This window comes from Melitaea cinxia, chromosome 20 (genome assembly GCF_905220565.1).
Source record: "Melitaea cinxia chromosome 20, ilMelCinx1.1, whole genome shotgun sequence".
NCBI classification, from domain to species: Eukaryota; Metazoa; Arthropoda; class Insecta; order Lepidoptera; family Nymphalidae; genus Melitaea; species Melitaea cinxia.
In genome coordinates this window covers 7,612,073-7,637,004 of record NC_059413.1, presented here as the reverse complement: position 1 = coordinate 7,637,004, position 24,932 = coordinate 7,612,073, and the positions used below count along the sequence as shown (strand labels likewise).

Genomic DNA, 24,932 nt, shown 5'->3' with positions numbered 1-24,932 from the left:
CATCGTTTAGAATTATCAATAGTTGTGGTGAGATAAACCCTTATCCAATGTATAAAAAAAAACTGACTTCAAATCTTGTCCATAAATCATACTTTTAATGTTACCATACCGTGACCACCTCGTCTCCTTCCCGTCACTCAACCACACATTTCCTTGGCTAATCCCAGTAATTGCCATTGCCTCCATCGCTTGACAAGCGTTAACCGGAAACACTCACAAATTACATGTTTTTGTGCTAAACAGGAAGGTAAGGAAGCTGCCACGGTCGACGATGAGACTCGAGTATATAGAAAAAATAATGTTTCCTAATCACTTCAAAGTATACTGGTAGCTAAAAATATATATAGACTAGCTGTGCCCGCGGCTTCGCCCGCGTTGAAATAAGTGTGTCACAAAGTTTTCCCGGCAGAGTTCCAGTGAAACTCTCATCAAAATCGGCTTAGCCGTTCCGTAAACCCTCCTCTTGAAGCCCTCTCTTCACTGGTGAAACCGTAAACCGTTCAGTAGAGTTTGAGGGAATCGATCACATACACTTTTGGGAACTTTGTTTTATAATACACTAACTGTTGCCCGCGACCAAGTCCGCGTGAAGCGCGCGTCGCGTTCAACAAAATGGTTCGTTGAATTCGTCATAAATGTGGTATGAAATAATGTAGTAATAATATAGTATTGTAGTGTAAATATGTTTAAAATATTGCATGCAATTTAGTTTTAAATATGGTTCTACGTAAATATACTCCGTGACGACAGGGATAAATAAAATATCCTAGTAATAAATTATCCTAGTTACGTAAAGGTTAGATATTCTATAAAATATTTTTTTTGTACTACTTATAAGTGATCAATTTAAATGTTTCTTGAACACATAGAGTTGCAACGCGATTATTTTGCTTTAAACCGACCCTGCTGTATATGTTTCATACAAACTATCAACCCCAATTAAACCCCCTTAGAGGTGGAATATCGCAAAATCCGTTCTTAGCGGACGTCTACTAATTATAATCTACCTCCCTGCTAAATTTCATCTTTGTCCATCCTGACCATTCAGCAGTTTTTGAGTTCTCGTGAAGAGTGGGTCAGTGACCTTTCTCTTTTATATATATATATTACGGTGCATTATTTGGACACCTCCTCACCATCTATAGAGCATACATTTTAATTCATTAAAATACTTTAATTACACCTAGTTACGTTAATTCAAAAGTTCCGAACAAAAAACATAGAGACCCCAGTACCTATATTGTCACTTGTTTTTTTTTTTTTTCACTACTAATTAAGTCGTAACGATTACAGTCACTGCAATGTACGTAGGCAGGGGCAGAAGTTTAAGTTCAGTTTTATACACTACTTGTGTCTATTCAACTACTTCTATTTTGGCATAGCTACAAATAAAAATATCGTACATCATGGCCGATATTTAACACCAAGACACCAAATATTACAGGTATCAATATTCTTGCAATCGTGGGTCTCATTTAGTTTAATATTATTCGTCTATTGAATATAAATATATGAAAATATTCAGATTAAAATGAAGTATGAATTTCAAAATTCAATTGTCGATAACCCACGACCTTCGGATATTCATTGAAAATATAAATTTCGTCACTGCTACGGACAGTTTTATTTCGGATTCGTCACGCCGACGACTGTCGTTAGCCATTCGTTCCGAACACTGAGTATTTAGTCAAGTCTTGTCTTTAAAAAAATGAAATGAAAACAATAAACCTTTTAATTTAAATTAGAACAACTTAGTCCGAATTTAATTAAAATGACTGAGTCCGTTCTTTAGCGACAATTTATTGTGTACATTTGAGCCTAAGAAATGCGAGTAAAAACTAAATGCTTAACATAGTTCCTCCTTAATACATTTATATAATAGATAAACACTAAAAAACATAACAAAGACTGTACAAAGTACCGCCATTACACTTTGCAGAACAATAACCAGCACACTAAAGCGGTTCATAAAGAAATTAAGTCCAATAAAACAAAAGAAAATCAATATAAAGGTTATCAACCTAATTCCAAATCCGTTTCAGTAAGAATTTCACACAAAATTTCATTAATTTAATAGTTAAGTTACTTATAGTATACAAACATGAAATTATTCAATGAACAGTCATATTCTATTGAGAATATTCGAATTAAGATTTTTTAAAACTTTCAAAATCACTTATCACTTATTGAAGATGATGTAACACGCTATGTTATTTCGTTAATTGAAAACGAAAATATTCAAACAGTTGTTTTATAACATTGAAATTTGTATTAACAGCAAAATCTATTCATAGAATGAAACATTTATAAATGTATATTCTAATCTTCTTTCGCAACATCAATTCGATTAACACATTTTAAATTGCTATCGTCATTCACAAAACATATTGCTATGAATATTTATTCTATAAATTAATTAATTAAAACAACTTTTGTCTGCTGAAGCAACTATACTTTATTTCAAAATCGCTGCGGTATTGATAAATGATTTTTTATAGATTGTATCATAAATTAGGATCAGAGTATATTGGGGATGAATGCCGTTCTCTTTTATAAATATCTCATTTAATCGTGTGTTACGCAATTTTATACCCCTTTGTTACCTGTAGCCTGTAACTCATGGTGATCCGAACTACATATTAGGGGACCGTTTTTACCCGTAGAGAAACTTTCAGGTTTAACAAATAAACGAAGGTCTAATTATTGCCGTCTAGACGCCGCGTTGGCGCAACGGTTACAGCCATGGATTGTACTCGTTGCGCTGGCGGTTGCGGGTTCGATCCCCGCACATGACAAACATTTGTATTGACCATACAGGTGTTTGCCGTGGTCTGGGTGTTTGTGCAGTCCTTGTGGGTCTCCCCACCGTGCCTCCGAGAGCACGTTAAGCCGTCGGTCCCGGTTGTTATCATGTACACCTGATAGCGATCGTTACTCATAGTAGGGAATATATCCGCCACCCCGCATTGGAGCAGCGTGGTGGATTAAGCTCTGATCCTTCTCCTACATGGGGAAGGAGGCCTATGCCCAGTAGTGGGATATTACAGGCTGAAGCGTAATTATTGCGCGCTTCTGCTCTATTCTGATGACAATCATAACAACAAAAATTAACGTCATTGTTGTTGATTTCAATAAGAAATGAATGTAATTTTAGAAAGGTTCTAGAAAAACAGATCTGCCTGTCCGACTTTTTTGGACTAGGAACTTCTCTTAACCTCAATATTAAGTTTAATTCTTACTATATTTTTATTTGTTAAAAAATATATGAATAATATAATAATATAATGCCCCTGTGCTATAGAGCGTCAGTCTTCAGAAATCACTTATCGTCACCTTTTAGATCGAATAGATAGAATTTACCTAGTGTTATTATTGTTACAGCGAGATGAAGAAAAAGCTAGTTTGATAGCGGAACTAACAGCACAGAACTCCCGTCTCACCAATCAGTTAAAAGAGTCTTCAGCGACGGAGGCACAGCTGCTGGCACAACTTGAAGCGTTGAAGGACCAGTGCACGATCAGAAAAACTAGTTTACAGGTAACAAGAAATTAAATTAGTAGAGATATAATATTTGAAAATCAATAATAATTTCATAACATTTATATGCATACAACAAGCTATTAAATATACAATTGATAGATATATAAGTAGGTAACTCACCAGACAGAAGTTGAAATAGTCGTAAAAATTTTCAAACTACGCATTAGCGCAATTTTCTTAGCTTTTCATTCCATAAGAACCTTTTACAACGTTTCTAATAAACGTTAAAAAAGATGGATGAAAGAGGATGTGTGCTAGGTATGGTATGACTAAAAGAAATATGAACTCATCTTTATATGTATATATTAATAAATCTAAGTTACAGTAAATGAAAATACTAAAAGGATGTATTTATAGATCATCATCCTATTTTTGATGAGGTTTTTAAACGCCTTAGAATCTACTTGAAAATATTAAATCATAGTATTTTAAAGATAATCACTTATATTGATAACAGTGTTCTACACAATCATTAGTTATGTGTTAAATACGTCTCATTTACTTCTAGGACCATGTTCAAAGTCTTGAATCCCTTAAATCGGAGTTGGCCTTGATGAGCGACAAGAGAGCTGATCTTGAGAGGCGCCTGACAACTTCGCACCGTGATAAGGAAGGTCTGCAGCAACAACTTGAGGAAGCGAATGACAGAATTGCGGCGCTTGAGAGACAATTAAAAGAACAGGTATAATTATTTTAATTTGAATCTTATTTATTTTTTATTTATTTTCTACCATATTTATTGTACACCACAAATATATTACAAACAAAGCATAAAGATAGTTACAGACAGTGAAGTACAATGGGCGGACTTGTGGCTAATTAGCCATTTCTTCCAGACAACCCAATCTTCTACATGTCAACTAAAAAGCTTGGTAAACGTTGTTAAAAAAATATTAAAGCTTACATTTTAAATACCCAAAATAAATGTTATGATTATTTGTAAAGTATCTACGCTCTGAAACCCAAAATATCGGGGAATGATTTTATTAGAATTAGTCTTTGAAGAAACTTAGAAGTTTTAATTTATTCATTAAATATCATTAAATATCCTTTACTAATTATTACAAAAAGTGTCACTATGGATAATATACATACAATAGAATTACAGAACGGAAAAGACAGTAAATTAAGTAGGAAGTTTTTAGTTGAATCATTGTTTTAATTGTTTGTGCTTTTCGCTTTCATTATTAAAACAATTGTAGTCTATAAACTAAGTCTGATTTTGAATTTCTAACTGCAAATAATAAAATATAACATATTTTCAGTTTAAGGATTCGGCTTGAGGGTTTTGTTTTTAGTTTTATTAAAAAACAAACTTTACTTTTGTCGACATTTTACTAACATTTTACTGTAGCGCTGAAACGAAACTATACTACTTTAAAATATCCGAGTCATAGATCATCTTCATATGTGGATCAAAGTATAATGGCTTGAATTTATTATAAAATATAAAATATTAAGGCAGAATAACTCAAAATTTTATTGATTATCACAAGTATAAAATATAATATTATGAAACATTTATTGCGCCAAACTTAACTTTACTTGTATGCTTTGTGTTCTGTGCTAGTTTGTATTTTTAGTTTTGTTCTTCGTCTGTTATCCAGCGATTTATTGTCCGTAACGAGCAACTGATTCAAATCTACGTTTACTTAAATTATGGACCGATTTGATCACTGCGAGGAAAGGTGCGATGACCCAGTTGATATTTAAACAACGTTCTCACTGATGTGGTTTGAGTGAAATAAGAAAATAAATTCATTTTTATTTATATTTTGCATAAATAAACAGAAGAAGTACTAATTGATTATTTTTAACATTACAGAAAAAAAAACTTGCTTTTCGAAGAGTACTTTATTTTTTATTTATTTATTAAACTTTATTGCATACACAAAATAAAGATACATTTTAGAACGATTACATACAAAAACAAGTAATGTATGCAAAGGCGGCCTTATCGCTTATAGGGATCTCTTCCAGGCAACCTTTAATATAAGTAATATATGAAAAATATGTCGGCAATAGTGTGCAATCAACAACGCAAGTTTATTACGCATAATTAAATCAATTTACAGTACTAAACGTAGTTATATATTACAATATTATACATTATATATATATATATATATATATATATATATATATATTATAGTATTAATACAATATTCATACTTATACACATATACAAAATATACATACTTTCTACACACTCATAAAGGCCTATTTTTCTATTTTCCAAAATTCTGAACTTTTCACGGTAATTTTTTTTAAAGATCCAGTTAACTATAACACATATATGAAAATATATAATACCTACAGTGCAATGCGTTATTTAAACTAACCTTCACCTTTTCATCCATAGGAACATCTATACCAAAATACACTCAAAGAGTTAGAACGCCTCCAAAGATCTCACGATACCCTCGCCGAGCGCGTTGGAGTGGATGCCACTGATGTCACAGACACAGCCAGATCCTTACACGCAGAGATGGAGGCTGAACCAGAGGAGGACGAAAACTGGTTAAGGAGTGAAGCAATACAGGTTTTCAAGCAGCTGAGATCGTTGGCCTTGCAGCTTAACACTGGCCATGATGATGACTCGGGTAAGAATGCATCATAATACAAGTTTACTTCGTACATTGTCGTTGAAGATCTAACACCAAGTATCAACTAATTTTGACTACATTAAAAACTTTTCAGAAGAGCGAAAAAAGACACCGTTTTTAGCTAGCTAAAACGACGCGTTTTTTTTATATAACCTTTGGTAGAAAAATATCATAAATTATCTAATAAAAGCTTAAAAATGTATTTATATTAGCTGGCGTATATAAGTTTCGTTTAAATATCTTGAAAAATCCCAATATAAAATTTACTCCTCGAAAGTATCTAATGTACATGCAAAAGAAAGATGCGAGCACATCTTTGCAATGTTAGATAAATAAATGTACCTATGTCTCACACCGGAAAGTAATTAATATCTCCTAATGAAGCGGAACATCAGATAAAACCGTATTTAATTGCGATATCAAATTGCGTCGCTATTTATAGACATTTTCTTTTCAAGTATTTAAGACGCGTGCGGTTTCACCCATATAAGGTTACGAGTTTTGTCAGATTAGTAAATATTTACACACAGGACACAGCAGGAAATTTCCTGCTCAAAATATGGAGCAGCCCAACTGGGGTAGTACCTCGACTTTACTTATCTTAATAATACTGTTTGTTGTTTAGCAGTGTTGTGTTCCTGTTGGTGAGTAAGGTGACCAGAGATCTTGGGGAAAATTAGGGATAGGGTCGGCAACGCGCTTGCAAAGCTCTGATGTCGCAGACGTCTATAAGCTACAGTAATTGCTTACCATCAGGTAAAAAAAAAAGTTGCACTCAAATATGTCAACGTCTCCGTTGACATACGTACTAAGACTATCAACATTAGGGCTTTGTAAATTAAGAATCGCAATAATCAACCGCAATAATAACTTGACACTTTACAAAACACATTTTAACTATCGTTCTAAAACCATAAAAAGGTAAAAATTTGTGGTACCATACTACCTAAGGATAAAAAAATATTTTTACAGCGTTTATATCTTAAGATTAAACTATTATTAAACATAGCACTGTGAAGGAACCCCCCGTGTTTGAGTAAGATACTTATCCTGATTTTCATTTTCTGCGTTGTTTTGTATATCCCTGAGTTTCCCTTTACTGCCCTTTTTTAAACAAACATTAATAGAACTTTTTATGCTGTCTTGGCAACGGAATCTAATTTTTATCATTCCATACAGACACTTATAATTTCCTTTTGCATTAATAATTTAAATTTTATTGACATGAAAACTGACTAAACTCGTTTAAGCCACATTTCTCTCTATTCTAATAGTCTTAAGGACTAAATAATCGTATTCGAAGTAGTCACGCGATCAAATCAATACTTGTTAGTACTTACGCGTAGAATGAACTAGTTTCAGACGATGGAATGTTTGATCAATATTGTTTTCATTATTTATTCAGTTACAAAGTTTCAGATGCGTAATAAATTATACATTATTAACACGCGTTGTTTCACTTCAACTATCATATATCTACGTTATAATAACATGTTTAAAAAGAATGTAATGACTACTAATTTTCTTGATATTTCATATTATACGAGTACTAGCTGCAAACGTTTCTTTGCCATATATGCTATTAACCCGCTTAATTCCCCCACCCCCTTATAACTTAGGGGTATGAAAAATAGATGTTGGCCGATTCTCAGACCTACCTTCCTTCTAAAATCGGTCGAGCCGTTTCGGAGGAGTTCAATGTTTAACACCATGACACGAGAATTTTATATATTAGAGAGATATTGTAGATCATTTATAAAATGACGAAGGTCTGGCCCTCGCGGGCTCTTAGGCAATTATAATCTGTCAAACCGCTTAACACTGACATATTTTAGTACGAGTATACTGAAACAACTTGTAAATTTCCACCGCTAAACATATACTCCTACATAAGACCAAGGTTAATGCTTACCATATTTGCTTCGTATATTTATAAAGAGAAAATATTTGTTCTTCGTTATAACCGATAAACTATGGCTCTATAAAGGACTCTAACAATATTACATATGGACATTAATAGGGAACGCCATGTGAGCTATTGACTTTAATGATGTATCGACAATTTTTCAAAGGGGGTACTGTTGACGTCCTTGCAATTTCTGGTCGAAAAAATCTACATTTCCAATTAGGTTGTAGCTTTACTATAATCTAGGTTATACAACGTTTTATTAAACTGGTGTCCTTTCGTCTAGGATCATATATAGAGATAAACGGAGGCATACCATAGCCGAAATTACACGTGAAAAAAATGAAACAGTTGTAAGTACAGCTCATTATATTACGTATGTTTAAAATTTATTAAAAAATGTTGAGAAGATATTAGAAAATTGGATATAAATAACCGACTTACTGTAAAACTACTACTGGTCATTGACACGACTATAACGTACACACGACGGTAATTTTATAAATAATAATTATTTAATAATTAACTTTATTAATTTTATTTTATAATTAGGGCAAGTGCCGTAACGCTTCAAGTATATTTAGGTTATAATATCGATTCTAATATCGCAGTTAAATAGAAGGACTTCACTTTAATAACACGTGTAATGAAAATCTTAAAATCAACCCGTTTTATTTAGTTAATTCATTTATTTAATATTATTTCGTATTTTTAAAGTATATACTATGAATCGTAGTATGACGTTTTACAGCCTAAGTCACTTTTAGATAATACCATTACAATGTGAAGGTAAAAAATAATTTAAAATCATCGTTTACCGATAACAAACAAAAAAGCTTTCTATTTTTATAATTTTAGTTTACACATGGGTGCAATTTTTTATGACACTTTCATAAAATCTAAACAATAAAAATAGTACATTAGTTATTCCAAAACTCTTTACTATTCTCTTCCGTTTATTATATTTAAAATCTGTTCCGTAATAATTATTAAACAGTATTTCAAAAGCCTGTGCTAAATATAATGAACACACGTACTTTAATTCAAGTAGACAATGACCTAAGTTACATTGCCCCCAATGTCATTAAAATCGTTACAGTAACCGACTTGCTGAATAAATACTTCCCCATACAGCACACAATAGACTTAGTGTTACTCATTGTATCGTTATGGGGAAAAGCGCTGGGAAAATATTTAGTATGCAACATTGACGTTCGTATAGTCTATATTTATGAAATAAAAATAATGGTGTTTTAAATTTTTTAAAATAATTGTTAAGTTTGAGGTTGGTTAATTAACTAATTATAAATTTTGTAATTTATAAAAAAAAGGAAAGTCATTGTAAGAGCACCCCTGTGCATTATAATTTTTCGTATGTTGTTATGCTGTCTAGGTTTGAGTTTAGCTAAAGTCCTTCATGCAAGCTGATTTTTTTAACATTTTATTAGATGAATTTTTTTAAAAATACTATAGGATGGTCACCAACCCGCCTGCCCAGCGTGGTGACACATGAGTTTACGCAATTTTCGGCGCGAACTTGTGGAGGCCTATGTCCAGCAATGGACTGCAATAGGCTGAAATGATGATGATGATGAATGAATAGGATCTTTATTGCCTAAGATCTTTCAAAAATTCCAAAATGCGACGTTCGCAAAATAAAGTACATAATTATATACTTCTATACAAATGTAAATTTAAACGAAACAATACATTAAGCGTTTGGTATGTAAAATAATTACTCGTTAACAATACAATAAAAATCGTGTTATTGACCGAATAACAGATAAAACTGACTTCCTAGTAAACACAATAGCAATTCATTGCTCATAGTTATTTGATGTATTCAGAAAAACCTTAAATACAAAAATTATATTCATTTACTGGCTTTCAACTGCAACTTCCGTTTAAATGCTGTATGTTTTAGGTTTCAGTGTATATTTCTGTAATAAGGTTTGTGTATTAGGAATTTCTTTAAAACTTAAAACTAAATTTATTTACAGATAATTGTTTATAAATCATTTACTCTCTTTTCGTGTTTTGAAGTAATTAAAATATTACCGTTTCTATTTTGACATTACATTTTGTAATTACAATTTATCCGTCACACGTTTACCTTAAGGGATTAATTAATCTGTCATTTGAGAATGAATGCGTCAATATTTGTATATATCTTAAAACAATAAATGACTAACTTTTTTTTATATAAAATATATGCTATAAAAAATACCTTGAACAGTTTTTTAGTTAACTGTACTCGCGTGCGGCTTTGTATAATATTAGAAATGAAATTCCCAGTATTAAAACATGAACTTTGTATCACAAAGAATAAGGTACATTATTTATTATTTCATAAGTCAAATATTAGCATTACAGTCGTAAATAAAAAAACATTATTTTGTGATTTATGTTTGTTTATTTTAAAGCTACATGTATTTAATTTGTTTTTACATATTAAAACAATTTATTCTTTATAGGTACCCTGTACAATCAAAATATATTTTATGTGTACGAAATGAGGATCAACAATGCTATCACTATTTAAAAATATTATAAGTAATCCTAGTAAAATTATGGATTCGAAAATTTGTGAGAAGTGTTTGTTACTCTTTCACGCATAAACTTTTGAACTTGGTACGTATTACGTAGAAAGCTGAAGATCTAAAATGAAACATAGACTAATTTTTATTTCGAGGTTCTCACAGACGGTTGAATTCACGAGGGACAGATAATTTTGTCTATAATGCAAATTTACTTGCAACTACGTCAAAATGCCCTCTCCTACACAGAGAAAGAGGCCTATACCCAGCAGCTAAAAGTTATAGGCTGAATCATACGTCATAATATTAAGATTAAAGCTTTAGCAATTAATAACATATAGGTACCAAAGAACTGAAAAATGTACGAATATTCGTGTCGAAATATAACATCGATAGATGCGACCTTGTTACAGTTTTATTTTGTCGCATATTTCGTGTGGAAAAGCATAATTTTTCACAAAACATCGATCTGTTTTCTTCATAACTGTACCGGAGACTGGTACGACGTATCACGAACGCTGCTCACGATTTCGCCTGCGACTGAATTTGAAATAACAGAAAAAAAATCTATGTACGAGTGTAACAAGAAAACGTGAATCTTTTGTACACGATGCTAGTATCATATGACGTAATCACTTGATGCAAAAATGAGGGCTATTTCTACATTAATATATCATACGCATGTCAATCATGATTTTTACTATAATTACATATATTGTTTCTGGCATAAATACCTGACAATTATCGTTACATCTATAATATAAAAATGAGTAGCTGAATGTGTTGCTAAGCGCAAAACTCGAGAACGGTTGGACCGATTTCGCTAATTCTTTTTTTAAAATATTCCTTGAAGTACGAGGATGGTTCTTACGGAGAGAAAAATTCAAAAAAAAAAAAATTAAATTTCCTGAAAAAGTCTAAAAACAACACTTTTCTATACTCGCATACAAAAGATTTGTGATAATACTTAAAAGTCAATTTGAACTTTAATACCATACGATAAAGTTTGTGTTAGGCGATACGAAGTTCGCCGGGTCAGCTAGTTCATAATAGTAATTATGCGCAAGCTTGCATTGGACCAATGTGGCGCTCCCATCGCATTCTCCGTCATCCTATTTTTTCCTATTTATGGAAGTAATAGTCTTTTCTAATCTGTGGGATATAAAAAGCCTGCTTCAGGTCAATTATTATTAAACGGATTCTTTGAACGCGTTATAGTCACATAATCTAATTCTCTAGTTCATTTACGGTTTCACACGTTTCATAATATCTGGGTAATCTTTCGTTAATCTGAGTGATGTTGTGATGGTTTACAGCCTCTAACAAAAAATTTTAATGACTTGAGAAGATTATAAACGTAAAGTACGTAAAGTTTTTCCCCTATATAATATTAGTGCTGTGTGGCTACGGCACTAAAGAATTTAGCCACCCCCTCTCTTCCCGTGGGTGTCGTAAGAGGCGACTAAGGGATAACAAGGTTCCACAACCACCTTGGAACTTAAGAAGCCGACCGATGGCGGGATAACCATCCAACTGCTGGCTTTGAAATACACAGGCCGAAGACGGGCAGCAGCGTCTTCGGTGCGACAAAGCCAGTACTGCGGTCACCAACCCGCTTGCCCAGCGTGGTGACTATGGGCAAAACACATGAGTTCACGTTATTTTTGGCGTAAACTTGTGGAGGCCTATGTCCAGCAGTGGACTGTATAGGCTGTAATGAATAATATTAGTATATATACCAAATTGGATACATGTATGTACTCTTATGTAACAATTATTGAGCTCTCTCGACTCTAACAAGAACGTTTTAATATATTTATTTACGTTTCCATGTAAAATATTTAAGTAGGTTCTTGTTTCAAACATAATCTTAACAATACGAAAAGTGTACATAATATATTTCATAATAAACGCGCATCTCGTTAACGTAATCAACTTTTTTACAATCATTTTACTCGTAAAACTTGTTAAAACTAGTAAAAAGTGACGTATGAATGTTTAGAATAATTTTATATAGATAGCTGTTGTGCGTGCATGCGTGAGAAAAAAACATTAATATACAAAAAGTGAATTAATTTCTTTTAATAGAATTCGTCACTAGAGACAAGCTAGTACCATAATGACGTTTCAGTCTTACGCAATTGTGTATAATCCATTTTATTCATTTATTGCGTGATGTCATTACTTTTAAAAGTAAAATTATTTACAACTATTGCTCCGTTTTATATTTAAATTTTAGAGACAAGATTAGTCTATATTTTTGATTACCTACTGCTTCAATTCTACTTGGTGTAGCAAAATGCAATAACGCCTTAACCTCCTTAACAAACATACACTTTAAATAATAAATTGTTTATAAAATTAAAACCAAACCAATCAATAATAATAATTGTGTTTCCTCGCAAACGAAAAATAAAGCGATTTAAACAACATAGAAAAGTAACAACGTAAGTAGACGAAAAATAGTCAAAGTAAATGCGCGTTAGATCGGAACTAAATTTAAATGGGGCCATATACCACGCACCACCTTTCGATTAAAGCAAAAATCATAAAAATCGGTCCGCTATACATAAATAAAAAAAAGTGTGGAATTGGGAACCTTCCCTTTTTATTGGAAGTCGGTTAAAAATAAAATATAATTGTTAATAATAATAATAGGTAAAGAAGTTTCCTATCCATACAAATATGAGAAATAAGAGTACACATTTTTGAATATCTTAATGGATGCTTAATTGTTTGATTCTTCTGCATTCACGCTTAAATTTACGTGTTATACTTATAAACATAGCATGCAACGAGCATACTTCATAATTAAAATTGACGAAAAAGTCCCTATAGAAGAATAGCAATGTAAAGTAATCTTATTTCTAAAGCAAAGGCAATAGCAATGTGCATTGTGAAACATTTCGTAATATTGTACATTTGCACGTCAGTGCGTCCGTTTGAATTGCATTATTTGCTCTGAATGATGATTACTTGTTTCGAAAATATTTGATGACACGAGTGAAGTAAACATTTTTATCTATATTTCTGTTACCACTAGCCGTGCATTGCAATTCTTCTATGTATTAATCTCAATCTTTAGCTGTTAAAACACCAAATTTTTTTTTGTGTTGTTTTGTGTGCAAGAGTTAGACTTATACATATTTAGGAATACAATATGAATCCACCCTTATGGAATATCGTATTTAAAATATTGGTAGAATTTTTTAGGATTTTATAATGAAAACTTTTTTAAATTCAATTTCTTTCAAAACTCCTTTATTGAGACACCTCCTTAATTTAATTATATGAGACGTCAGACACCAGATATATCCGTTGACCGGACATTCGGTGTCCAGTTTCCGACTGTTTCCAACTTTTAATTGATCATGTCTTTGAAAAAAGATATAACTTCACACACTTTTATTTTTACTTATTCTCAAAAGAGACGCAAAATCATACCTCATGTGAGATATCTCAATTTATTTTATCATTTACATACGTAGCCAAGTATTTTAGATGATGTTAATTATTCTTCTTCTTCTTTAGGGTTAATGGCTTTCAATAGTGGAAATTATTTATTAAAAATACAGTCGAATTGAGAACCTCCTCCTTTTTTGGAAGTCAGTTAAAAATATTATTGAACACAATGATGACAAAGAAAGCACAGATAAGACAAAATGTATCAAAAAAACTTTCATTTACATGCTTTATAAGCCACACACTTTCAATTATTGTCTCTTTCACTAGATATTGAATTTCATATTGAGAAGCCACATCCTCCAGTAACGGAATACATACAAGGACGCTGCGGTGGACCATTTAGGTCATTTTGGTATCTCATATATCACAAGAAGTGACAGAGCACAGTTGAGCTATCAGTTAAACCTCGTCGCAAATTGTACGCATCTGTTCTCCCTTTTTTTGGAAAATTCATCTTACTCTAATTATCTATAATAATAACTGAAACTATTTGAAATTTTTATCCATCAATCTACTTTATAAACAATGAAGAGACTATTTTATTATATATAATTGCTAACTTTACGTAAAACAATAGGCATATTAAATTCTGAAGCATTTGAGGAGTTGGGATTATTTAAATATAGTAAAATGTGAACCTAAATGTAAAATGAAAGTGATTGGATTTTTTTTTTGATAATTTATAAAATTGTATTCATAAAATAGGAAAAACTTAAACAAAAAAAAAAAAACGAACGAACGAAAAACTTAATTTCTTGCTAAAAATAGAAATCGCATAAGTCTATCTAAGTTAATCCCCATTTGTTAAAAGAAGGACTGACATCATCAAAATGACTGATGACGGAAAAGCCTAAACATTTCGGTAAAGTTGAGTAATTTCCGAGGAAACTCCCGGAAAATAGTAATTTGATGCTTGAAAAACTCAACGGAGGTGATTAGTGTGTCCTATGTTCTGTATCATCTCTGCTACACACAACATACAATGCTTACCTACTATAAATGTTTACTGTACTTACTACTACGGAATGGCGACTTACAAAAATTTATATATATATATATATATATAAAAAATTACTTAGACTAGTAGACAAACACTTCTTAAGAAAGGCACATACTTTGCTTCTATAGGTAGTGTTGATACTATTAGATAGTTACGTTCTGTAGACGTGACGTAGGCTAAAAAAAACAACGATCTCGAAACTCGAAGAGATGTAGGAATAACCAATATAACCAAATGTAGGACCAACCTAAATATAAACCAATTAGACTGACAGGTGAAAAGACTACCGGGCATATTTTGACCAAATGGAAGCTGAAAACGAAACCAACCAAGGTTAATACAAAATTCCTAGTTCCAGCATTAGCCACAATTAATGTAATTTGACGAGGGTTGAGTCATTTAGGGCAATAGTTACAGCTACTAGCTGCTTCATTATTGGTTCCGAATTCGATCGTAAGAAAACTTTGTATAGATCATCTAGAAGTATGCTGTGGTCTGGGGGTTGATGTTAATACCTAACACACATTCCTAACCTAGGAAAGCCTTCAGTAGTAATAAAAAAACAAATATTTATTTTTATTGTACAATGGTACGGAACCATTCACGTACTAGACACATAAGAGACTATACTAAAACCTACCGCCGTCTTATTTTCCATGTTAAAGATTGTCAGGAAAAGATCTTTCTTTTGGCGATAAGACCGTTTTATGTACCTATTTGTTTTTGTTTTTCTATTTATATGTTTCTGTCTTTTTTGGGTATACATAAATAAAATATATTTTGTATTATAACTTATTCAATCGCAGGTCTACATTCTGATCTATCGCTGTCATCGTTGGACGGTGACGAAGGAGAAACCTTACGTCGCGGCGCGCTGGCCGCCGCGTGCGCAGACGCTGTGGCTGCGTACGCGACGCTCGAGGGCTCTCGTGTGCGTGACTCCATCGCGGCGCACGCGAGACGTGCGTTGGAGAGGGAGAGACAGATCGATGAGAAGAACGAAATAATAGCTGATCTATCATCTAAGGTAAGATATTCACTTCTACAATTGCAGGTTAAAGGCAGCAAAGTATAAAAATAGAAATTAAAAAAAAATAGTTCCATTTTTGACTTCTTTGAACTAATAACGTGGTATTATAATATTTTTTTTAACAGAAATTTAATGGCTTCAAAATTTTACAAAAGCACTAAAAGATCGTTACAAGCCTTTACCTAAGCTCGGCAGCATTGAGATAGGCTCAGAAGGAAATGTCTTGCCAAAATCTGAAACAGCTGTTTGTGTTATATCTTGAGATGATTAAGGTATCCAGTGCTCCTAGGGAAGGTAGGGGAAAGAATTGGCAATGCGTTTGTGATGCTCCTGATAAAGGCCACGGTAATTGCATAACATCAGAAGGATTGCACAACAATGAGCTATAGAGACGTTATGGCTGTTTTAGTGCAATGTTGCCAATGTTTTATTATTATCGATGCTTACACAAAAGAAGTTTTTGTATAATATTCGTGTCTGATAGGTTTATTCTTATGACTTTCCCTATCATACTTCGGATTGCATCTGATAACGGTACAGTGTGATCGGTTAAGCTCAAATTCTTCATTATAGAAGTGGAACAAACTCATTAGTGGATCGTCTAATTCTTTACTGTTCTGAAATCAAATTTCAACGCGCTTAAGTTAAATGCGAACATCATTGCAATTTGTAAGGCTTTAAATCTCATGCATGTAATATGTAAAAGGGGTTTATCCCCATTGATATACGTGTAATTAAATAAAACATCAACTTCTTATATTGGTGATAATACGATTGGTAGTGGTCACTGCAAGTAAATTATGCCATAACCAATAACTTAATGCCTCACAATCAAAGACCCTGTATGAAATCCTGTGTCAAATGTGTCGCGACACGCGCCCAACCACACATAGACCATGAATTGTTTGATTATTCCAAACATTTCTCATGATATTAATATGGGTCATACACACTTGCTTTTGTATTATCTATGTATGTTGGCTGTGATGCGGGTTGGTGAAAATTGGTCTAAACTAATTTATATAACTGCGTGCTTTCACCCCCACGTGACTGATTTTACTTACCGGATTATTTATCGCATGACGCAGAGTAGCGTGTGTCAAACACATACGAATGATATCTATACTCCATTGGATTACAATACTGTTTCATAATATGACAATGGTTTAGCGTTATGGTCATATTGAGTTGTTTATGAGCTAGCAGTCCATTTGATGTTTGTCGAGGTAAATTGTTTTATATTTCTTCTGTGTTTTTCGGCGTCGCATATAATTTCGTCCTTTTAGGGTATTTTAAATGTGAGAAGCGGAAAAAATAAAAAATTTCCCACATTCCGTAGTAGTTATTACGACTAGTTGTTGCACAAACAACTAGCTATAGTCCATACAGATATTTGTCGAGGTATTTGTGTTTGTGGTGAGTGGTATCTCCTTACGTAGGATTTCTTCATTCTGGGTGCCTTTCATTGTGAGATGCGAAAAAAAAATTCGAGGCTTCAACCAGCTCCTTTGAAGCACAAATACTAGACTTATATTATTTTAATTGGTTTAAAGTTACAGTACTCATAAAATTACTATAAGCCTAGATTTATATATATGCCTAGTTTATGTAACAACAGATTGAGGTAAACGGAGCTAAGACAATTTAGATCAATCCATTTATATTGTAATTCTTGCAATTCGATCCTTGTACGCGGTCATGAGTTATTCTTGATTTGCTGAACTGTTGTACACTAATAACGCTTATTTTTAAATTAATTAATTTCAGTGTAACCCGCTTACCAATATCACCAAGCAAACAAAACGTACCAATTTAACTTAAAATAATTTTTGGTCTTTAACCTAATTTGTAGAAAAACAGAGTAGCTCTAATTAAAATATAATTAACAAAAATGCTACATATTTTATATAGCATTTTGATTAATTTAAAGGTGATACAGAACTAACACGACACATCGATCGATTGTGCTAAAAAAATCAATTTGTATCAATCGCACAGCTAACGGTATCCCAATAGCCGTGGCAATTGCCGTGAACAATGGCATACGGTACCGATTTGTAACGAGCAACGGTTACAATTACAACCGTTGTTATATCACGCCGATAACAAATCATTTGATGGGAAACATCTTTGTTGTTCTTATTTTATATTGATGTGTGTTGAATTATATGATATTTAGCTGTTTTTATTGAAATAATTGCATGATCAACTTGTCAATTAAGACTAAATAAGATAAACAGTATCTAACAATATGTGATACGCATTTGATACACCAAACAAAACTTATAATAGGGTAATTTTATTATTTTTACTTAGTAATAATTTAATGCTTACCATAATAGTAATATAAATAAACAGTTAACTCTCAAAAAATTAACTAAAAAAATCGTTAGCTATATATACTTCGACTTATATAGGCATATCCCACACGTTCGCCCACTTGACAAAAAGCTTAAATAAGATTATCCTTATCTGTATGTTAATTACCTAACATAACAAAAACCCAGATCATATTCTTATAGTAGTGCGTGGGAAAATTTATTATAGTTCTATATCTAATAGATGTGACCTTAACATTTTGTATGAGGATTTTACCTTCTTAATTACTAGCTTTCATACGGCTTTAGTCACGTGCAATGATTATATGAACACATTTTAGGACATCGTTAAAATTTGTTTCGTGAACTTTAACCTTGGGTATTCGTAACGAACCCCACTCCGCTGTCCCACTGCTGGAAAAAAGTTTAACTCCTAAGTAAGAATAGGATTAAAACTTAATTTACGGAGCTGTTCCAATAAAGTACGTCATACGTCTGAGACTTTTTCTGAATTTTACGATGTATAAAAATTATCCTATGTCAAAGAACACATGCAAAACTTTTACAAATGCCCTAACCTTCACAAATACTTATATAAATTATATAACATTTTCTTGAGCATGTACAAAACCTGCGACCGCTAGAATAATATCTAGGAGCTATGACAAATGAGCCAACTCGTAGTCAAGCTTACACTAAAGATAAACAAATATAAAATCCTTGCAGGAACGTACAGACAGACCTATAAGTGCACAGCTAAATATAAGTAAATTCAAAACGGTTCGTTGTTCGTACAATGAACTGAACAATACATATTAATGTCAAAACCAGGGACAGTAACTAGTCCAATCAGAAAAGAATAATAACACAATTAAAAAAATGAAATAAAAAAATTGTAAATGCATATATCTGTCTAACTTAATAAAATTTATGTTAGTTTCAGCTTCTATCGTAGTTGCGACTATAAGCAACTATTTGTAATAATAACTAACATTGTAAAAGCTTTGAATACAAATTAAAAAAAAATCGTGACGATACCAACCGCCAAAACTGGCATTTGTGAGTGGTCGTTCCACCAGACCATTTTTGCATTAAATGGAAAGAGTTTACTGATACTCCATTAAAAAATGGACCCTACTCTATACTCAACACTTTATTACGATTTTGCTTAGCATATTTGTAATTTAAATATATTTTTTTAGCGATTAATTTGTATTATAACTTAGGTGGTCTTTATTTTTCATTATAAAGCTTAATATTGGCTTATGCTATTTATAGATGCCGTAGTTTCACTTATATCCAGTTCTGGCGCTGGTCAGATCGGTTGATAAGTCTTAGCTTGACATTTTATGGCCTATAATGTACTTTAAAGAACGGGTTTTCTATTATACTTTTTAACCGGACCGGTTAGTATGATTTAAATCTTCTAGAATTGCTGTTGCGCAAAGATTATTTATTAGATATGGTTGTTACTAGCAGTTACCGCGACTTCGTCCGCGTTGAATTTAACAAAATAGTTATTGTTCAGTTCGCAGAGTTATGAAATAAAAAAATATCGAAATATAAGTAACCTATGTTACTCCTTATTACATCAGTTGTATCTGCCAGTAAAAGTCACATCAATGTCGGTCCAGCCGTTTTAGAGATTTGCCGGAACAAACAGACAGACAGACAGATAAAAATTGTGAAAAAATATTATTTTGGTATATTTACCGTGTATACATACATACAACATACATATGAATTTAGTACAAAGCGTTTATTTTATTATTACAAACAGATACTCCAATTATATTTTTTCTATAGATGACTGAAATAAGATGTCCTGTTAAGTATATTTTTTAAACAAACTGTATTTTGAATATGATATTTTCTGATTTCACAATTTTGAATACTGTAACATCTCAGTCCCAAAATGACAATTTTTATTTAAGTGATTTTTTTCTAGGAGTAATTGAAACCTAGATCATTTTCAGTCTATTAATATTCAGAACGGAAGTACACAAAGTAACTTAGAATCTTTTTAGTTTATTATTCCGCTTAAATCTATCCGCATGAATTTATAAATGTTTGTATTAATTAAAAATTAACCTTCTAAATGGTTCATTTTCAATGAGATTTCTTTATTCCATTTGACACAATTTGCACCTAGTGAAAAAAGTAAGCGTTTAAAATGGAAGGCTATTGTTTCTGGTTTTTTAACCCACTTCAAAAGAGGAGGAGGTTACTCAATTCGACTGTATATATAGATATATATTTTTTTTAATGTATGTTCGGAGATAATTTCGTCGTTTATGAACCGATTTTGATAATTCTTTTTTTGTTGGATAGGAGATATCCTAAGTGTACTACCATTATAAGGAAACCAGGATCTGATGATAGGATCCCAGAGAAATCGAGGGAAACCCTCGAAAATCCTCATAACTTTGTACTGGATGTACCGATTTTGATGATTTTTAATTTAATCGAAGGCCGATGTTTATCATGTGGTCAAATTTAAATTTCATCGAGATCTGTTTACAACTTTTAGAGTAATCTTTGATTATGCGTATTTACTTGACTATTTCCTCGTCTACCTACGTTGTATTACTTTTTCGTTTTGCAGCACAATTATTCTTTTCGTATCGTATAACTGTGACTTATGCTTGAAACTTGATAACTGATATATATTGACATTTAACTAAATAACAAAAATATATTAACATAATATTTAGTGCAAATAAAGAATTGTATCTACAAAATATTCAGCGCATATAATTTCTACGACTCAACAATTTTAATAAACCAACTTCTGCACTATATAATTATTTTTTATACACGTACACAAGGTAATAAAAAGTAAAAGTTTTGTGTCGTAATTAAATTCTGTAATTGTGTTTTGTATTTATGTGATTATCTTTTTAGTTTAGAGATAAAATTCTCTTATAATTAATAAAATTATCAATCTTATTTGAGGTAGGACACAGTAGAAAATATTTTCTGCAAAATCTGACAAGCTCGACTGGAGAAGGAAATTTACCTTAGACAAATCACAGCCAAATGATACCGCTTTATTGTGTATTCGTTTTGAGTTAGGCAGCTAGAGTTACTGCGAATGCTCTGTGTTGACAGTAGGGGTAGAATCAGCATCACGCTTATTATGACTTTTTCCTACGATGAACGATTACCATATGATGAACTATACGTTTCTGAGCCATCTTAGTGGTATAAAAAATGCTGATGATATATGTCTTACATAATTCATACTGGAATAGCGTAATTCTTAATTTCCTCCTGAAACTATTGACACTTATCTAATATTAGTTGTATATTTTATATTTATGATTTCAGTTATCAGTAGCAGAGGTAGAACTACGCGCGGCCGCTGAAGAAAGAGACAAACTCCTCAATGACGCGAACTACAACAGCTTACAGAACGACGAAGCCGTAACAAAGGCCAGGCAAGAGAGGGATGAAGCTATTGAGAGGAAAAAAGCCGTTGAAGTGAGTGAAAATACTCCAAATTAAGCCCAATTCACAAATACTATTAAAGTAGCTAAAAACATGTTTTTTTAGCTAATAAATTAGTAGATCTGAATTTGTATTCCCAAAAAGTATTCCTGGCCATATTATGTTTATTTATAAAATTATCTTTTGTTATGTCCTAGTACAAGACATATTTTTCTACCTAACTATGTCTTTATAGAACACGGTAATGCCGCACATGGTGTAACAATTTCAACAAATAAACCTATGGCTAATTATGGTAAAATTTAATAATAATGAAAATGGAGCAGAATTCAACATTATTTGTCGTGCATTTAAACTAAATTGCATTAAATTATTTTCAGGTGGCCTTAGCTAAGACCAGAGTCGAACTGATGCAGGCCAACAGCCAACTGTATGAAGCTGTAAGACAGAAGATCGATCTTGGGCAGCAACTGGAACAGTGGCAGGTACGAAATTAAGAATTAAAATATGAAATCTTATACTCTACTAATGTTATAAATATTGTTGTAACTTGTGTGGTTGCAAATTTGGGTTGATATTAGTTATTTATAATAAGATTAATAAAAATGTAATTACCATACCGATTCGAATTACCAGTTTGATTATCATAAAAAAATTGTAACAAAAACCTATTATTTTTTGCCGACAAGAGTCATAGGATTATATCTGTTGTCAGTCTATTCATTCAAATGCATTCCTTCATCAAAAGAGATTCGCTTAATATGTCTATTTGAGATTGCCCTCAAATGTGATATTTGAAATTTTTGGGGAGGAATTAAGACTAATCTCTTCCATTGTTCTGCAGTCGATTCAGTCAAAATTGTATTATAAGTAATATAAAATGCGCGTCGCCGGTTCCAGATGGACATGCAGGAGCTCATCGACGAGCAGATGAAGCACAAGCTGACGTCGCAGGAGAAGCGCCGCAAGCGGCCCGAGCCCGCGCCCGCTCCCACGCGGACCTCTCGCATCCTCGGATTTTTTCAACGGTGATCTGCTGTACCCAACTCTTGGTACTCTCTCAAGCCATAAACAAAAACACCGCCACCATTCTATATCTATTTATTATCAAACATCACGACGTTCACATCGTACCAGCTGCGTTGACCGTTTTTATACCGTTGTACAAAAATAATTTATCATCTGTTATCCTCGCGGCCGCCATCATGTTACGAAACGCAATAGACGTTGCCGCGTTTTTAGGATATAGTATAATTTTATTTTTAAAACCGTGTGATGTTTACACATTTGCAGTGATAGTTAGTGTCTTAATTAGATTGTTTATAGTAACTGTACGTGTAATTTTTAATGTTTTACTGAGTTTTATGTAGGTAATGAGATTCGTAGATTACCGCACTCTAGTTGCTGATAAGCATTCGTCTTAGATTTTTGGCATTCCGTACAAAAATACATTTAAATCTAAGAAATATGTCATTCCTTTTTGTGTAATTACTTAGGGGCGGATATGGTACAACAGATGTTAAACCTGAGAAATCCAGGAGTACACAAAAACTAGTTTTATATTTCGAAATATACTTCGATAAACGAATTATGTAAATTACCACACTAAACGAATATAACCTAAGATCGTAACTTCGCCCCATTCGCCCATTTGTAACATTCATCAACCATATACAATAATGAGTGCCTTCGAATAAAAATATATACGTTAAAATGAAACAATTAGTAAAATTACATTAATAATAATATTTGTCAATAATATAGTATTTTAACGAAAATAATTATCAAGTAACAAGCCAAGATGATATATACGGAAAGATAAGAAAAATATTATTTAAAAACCGATTTAATGCTATCAATGAAACTGTAATTTGAACTAATAAGAAGAGAAATAACAATTTGTAACAAGATGAAATAGTATAAATAATTGAACAGATTAATCTTAGCTTTTTGCTATTTATATACGTTTACTATTGTATTAGTAGAATGAATCTTTAGTCCGTATTGATAAAACATATGTGACAATATACTTAATACAACTACATATCTTGTTTTAGTGCTTATATAGTCTGGTGCATAAAAGCTGAATGTAAAAACATGCGAATAAAAATATCTCCTTTTATTCTGGACTAAACTAGCACAATTTGTTATTATTTTTTGAGGTTGGCAAAGCGTCTGGTGTCTCAGGCGTCTATAAGCTATAGTACCTATATACTTACCATTAGGGGAGCCGTACGCTTTTTCGCTGACCTAATTCAATTAAAAAACTAAATATAAAATTTTGTTTAAGTAAAATACGTAAGTTTTTAATTGATTGCTAAACTACAACTCATAATTTGTAGTTGAATGACCTCTGGTACACAATTTGGTTGTCAGCAAATATATATAAATAAAAACGAAATGTCGCTAAGTGCATAATTCGAGAATGGCTCGACCAATTCGGCTAATTTTTTTTTTTTTATGTTCCTTAAGGCTCACGGAAGGTTTTAATACTAAAAAAAAATATGTTTACTATAAACTTTTGACAGAACAAAGTCTGGGCAACTAGTACTAAATAAGATTCAGCTTTCGTGTGTCAGACTATAATTTAATTGAACAAGCGTTATAAATATTGTCAGATTACAGAATTATTATTTTTTTCTAGACTGGGTCAAGAAAAAACATCAATGCTTAAATAATACTTTTAATGTATTTATTTACGACGAACAACCAGTCTACCTTTAAATCGCTTAAGATTGTGTAAATAACACTTTTTTAATATAGATATATCACTAGAAGTGAAATTATTGGTGCACTTAAAAATAAAGGCGAACATAGTAATAGTTCACTGGATTAAAATTAATAGCCATATTATTAACAATAAATTAATATACAATAATATATAGAATGTAACGATCTGCTGCAATTTTAGTATTAAAATATCATTAATATAATTATAATATATTAAATTTTTGCAACACGTATTTAATTATTCTCCGAGTGCCTTTAATGGATTTTTTATTACTAAAACTGTTTAAACTATATTTCTCGATTGAGAAATTCAAATCCTTAAAAAAGCTTAAAATTTTTATCAATATAAT

At 32.0% G+C, this 24,932-nt stretch overlaps 1 protein-coding gene across 1 annotated transcript in view; it reads left to right on the top strand.

The window, feature by feature from the left end:
- LOC123663386 (bicaudal D-related protein homolog) overlaps window positions 1-23,894 on the top strand; it is a 121,915-nt gene extending 98,021 nt beyond the window's left edge. Inside the window, exons 3-9 of the mRNA XM_045598073.1 lie at window positions 3,382-3,537; window positions 4,049-4,222; window positions 5,903-6,143; window positions 15,861-16,081; window positions 21,733-21,885; window positions 22,233-22,337; window positions 22,753-23,894. Of these exons, the coding sequence (XP_045454029.1) occupies window positions 3,382-3,537; window positions 4,049-4,222; window positions 5,903-6,143; window positions 15,861-16,081; window positions 21,733-21,885; window positions 22,233-22,337; window positions 22,753-22,884 (1,182 nt within the window). The 3' untranslated portion in view covers window positions 22,885-23,894. The remainder of the gene's footprint in view (window positions 1-3,381; window positions 3,538-4,048; window positions 4,223-5,902; window positions 6,144-15,860; window positions 16,082-21,732; window positions 21,886-22,232; window positions 22,338-22,752) is intronic.
- The last annotated feature ends 1,038 nt before the right edge of the window (window positions 23,895-24,932 follow it).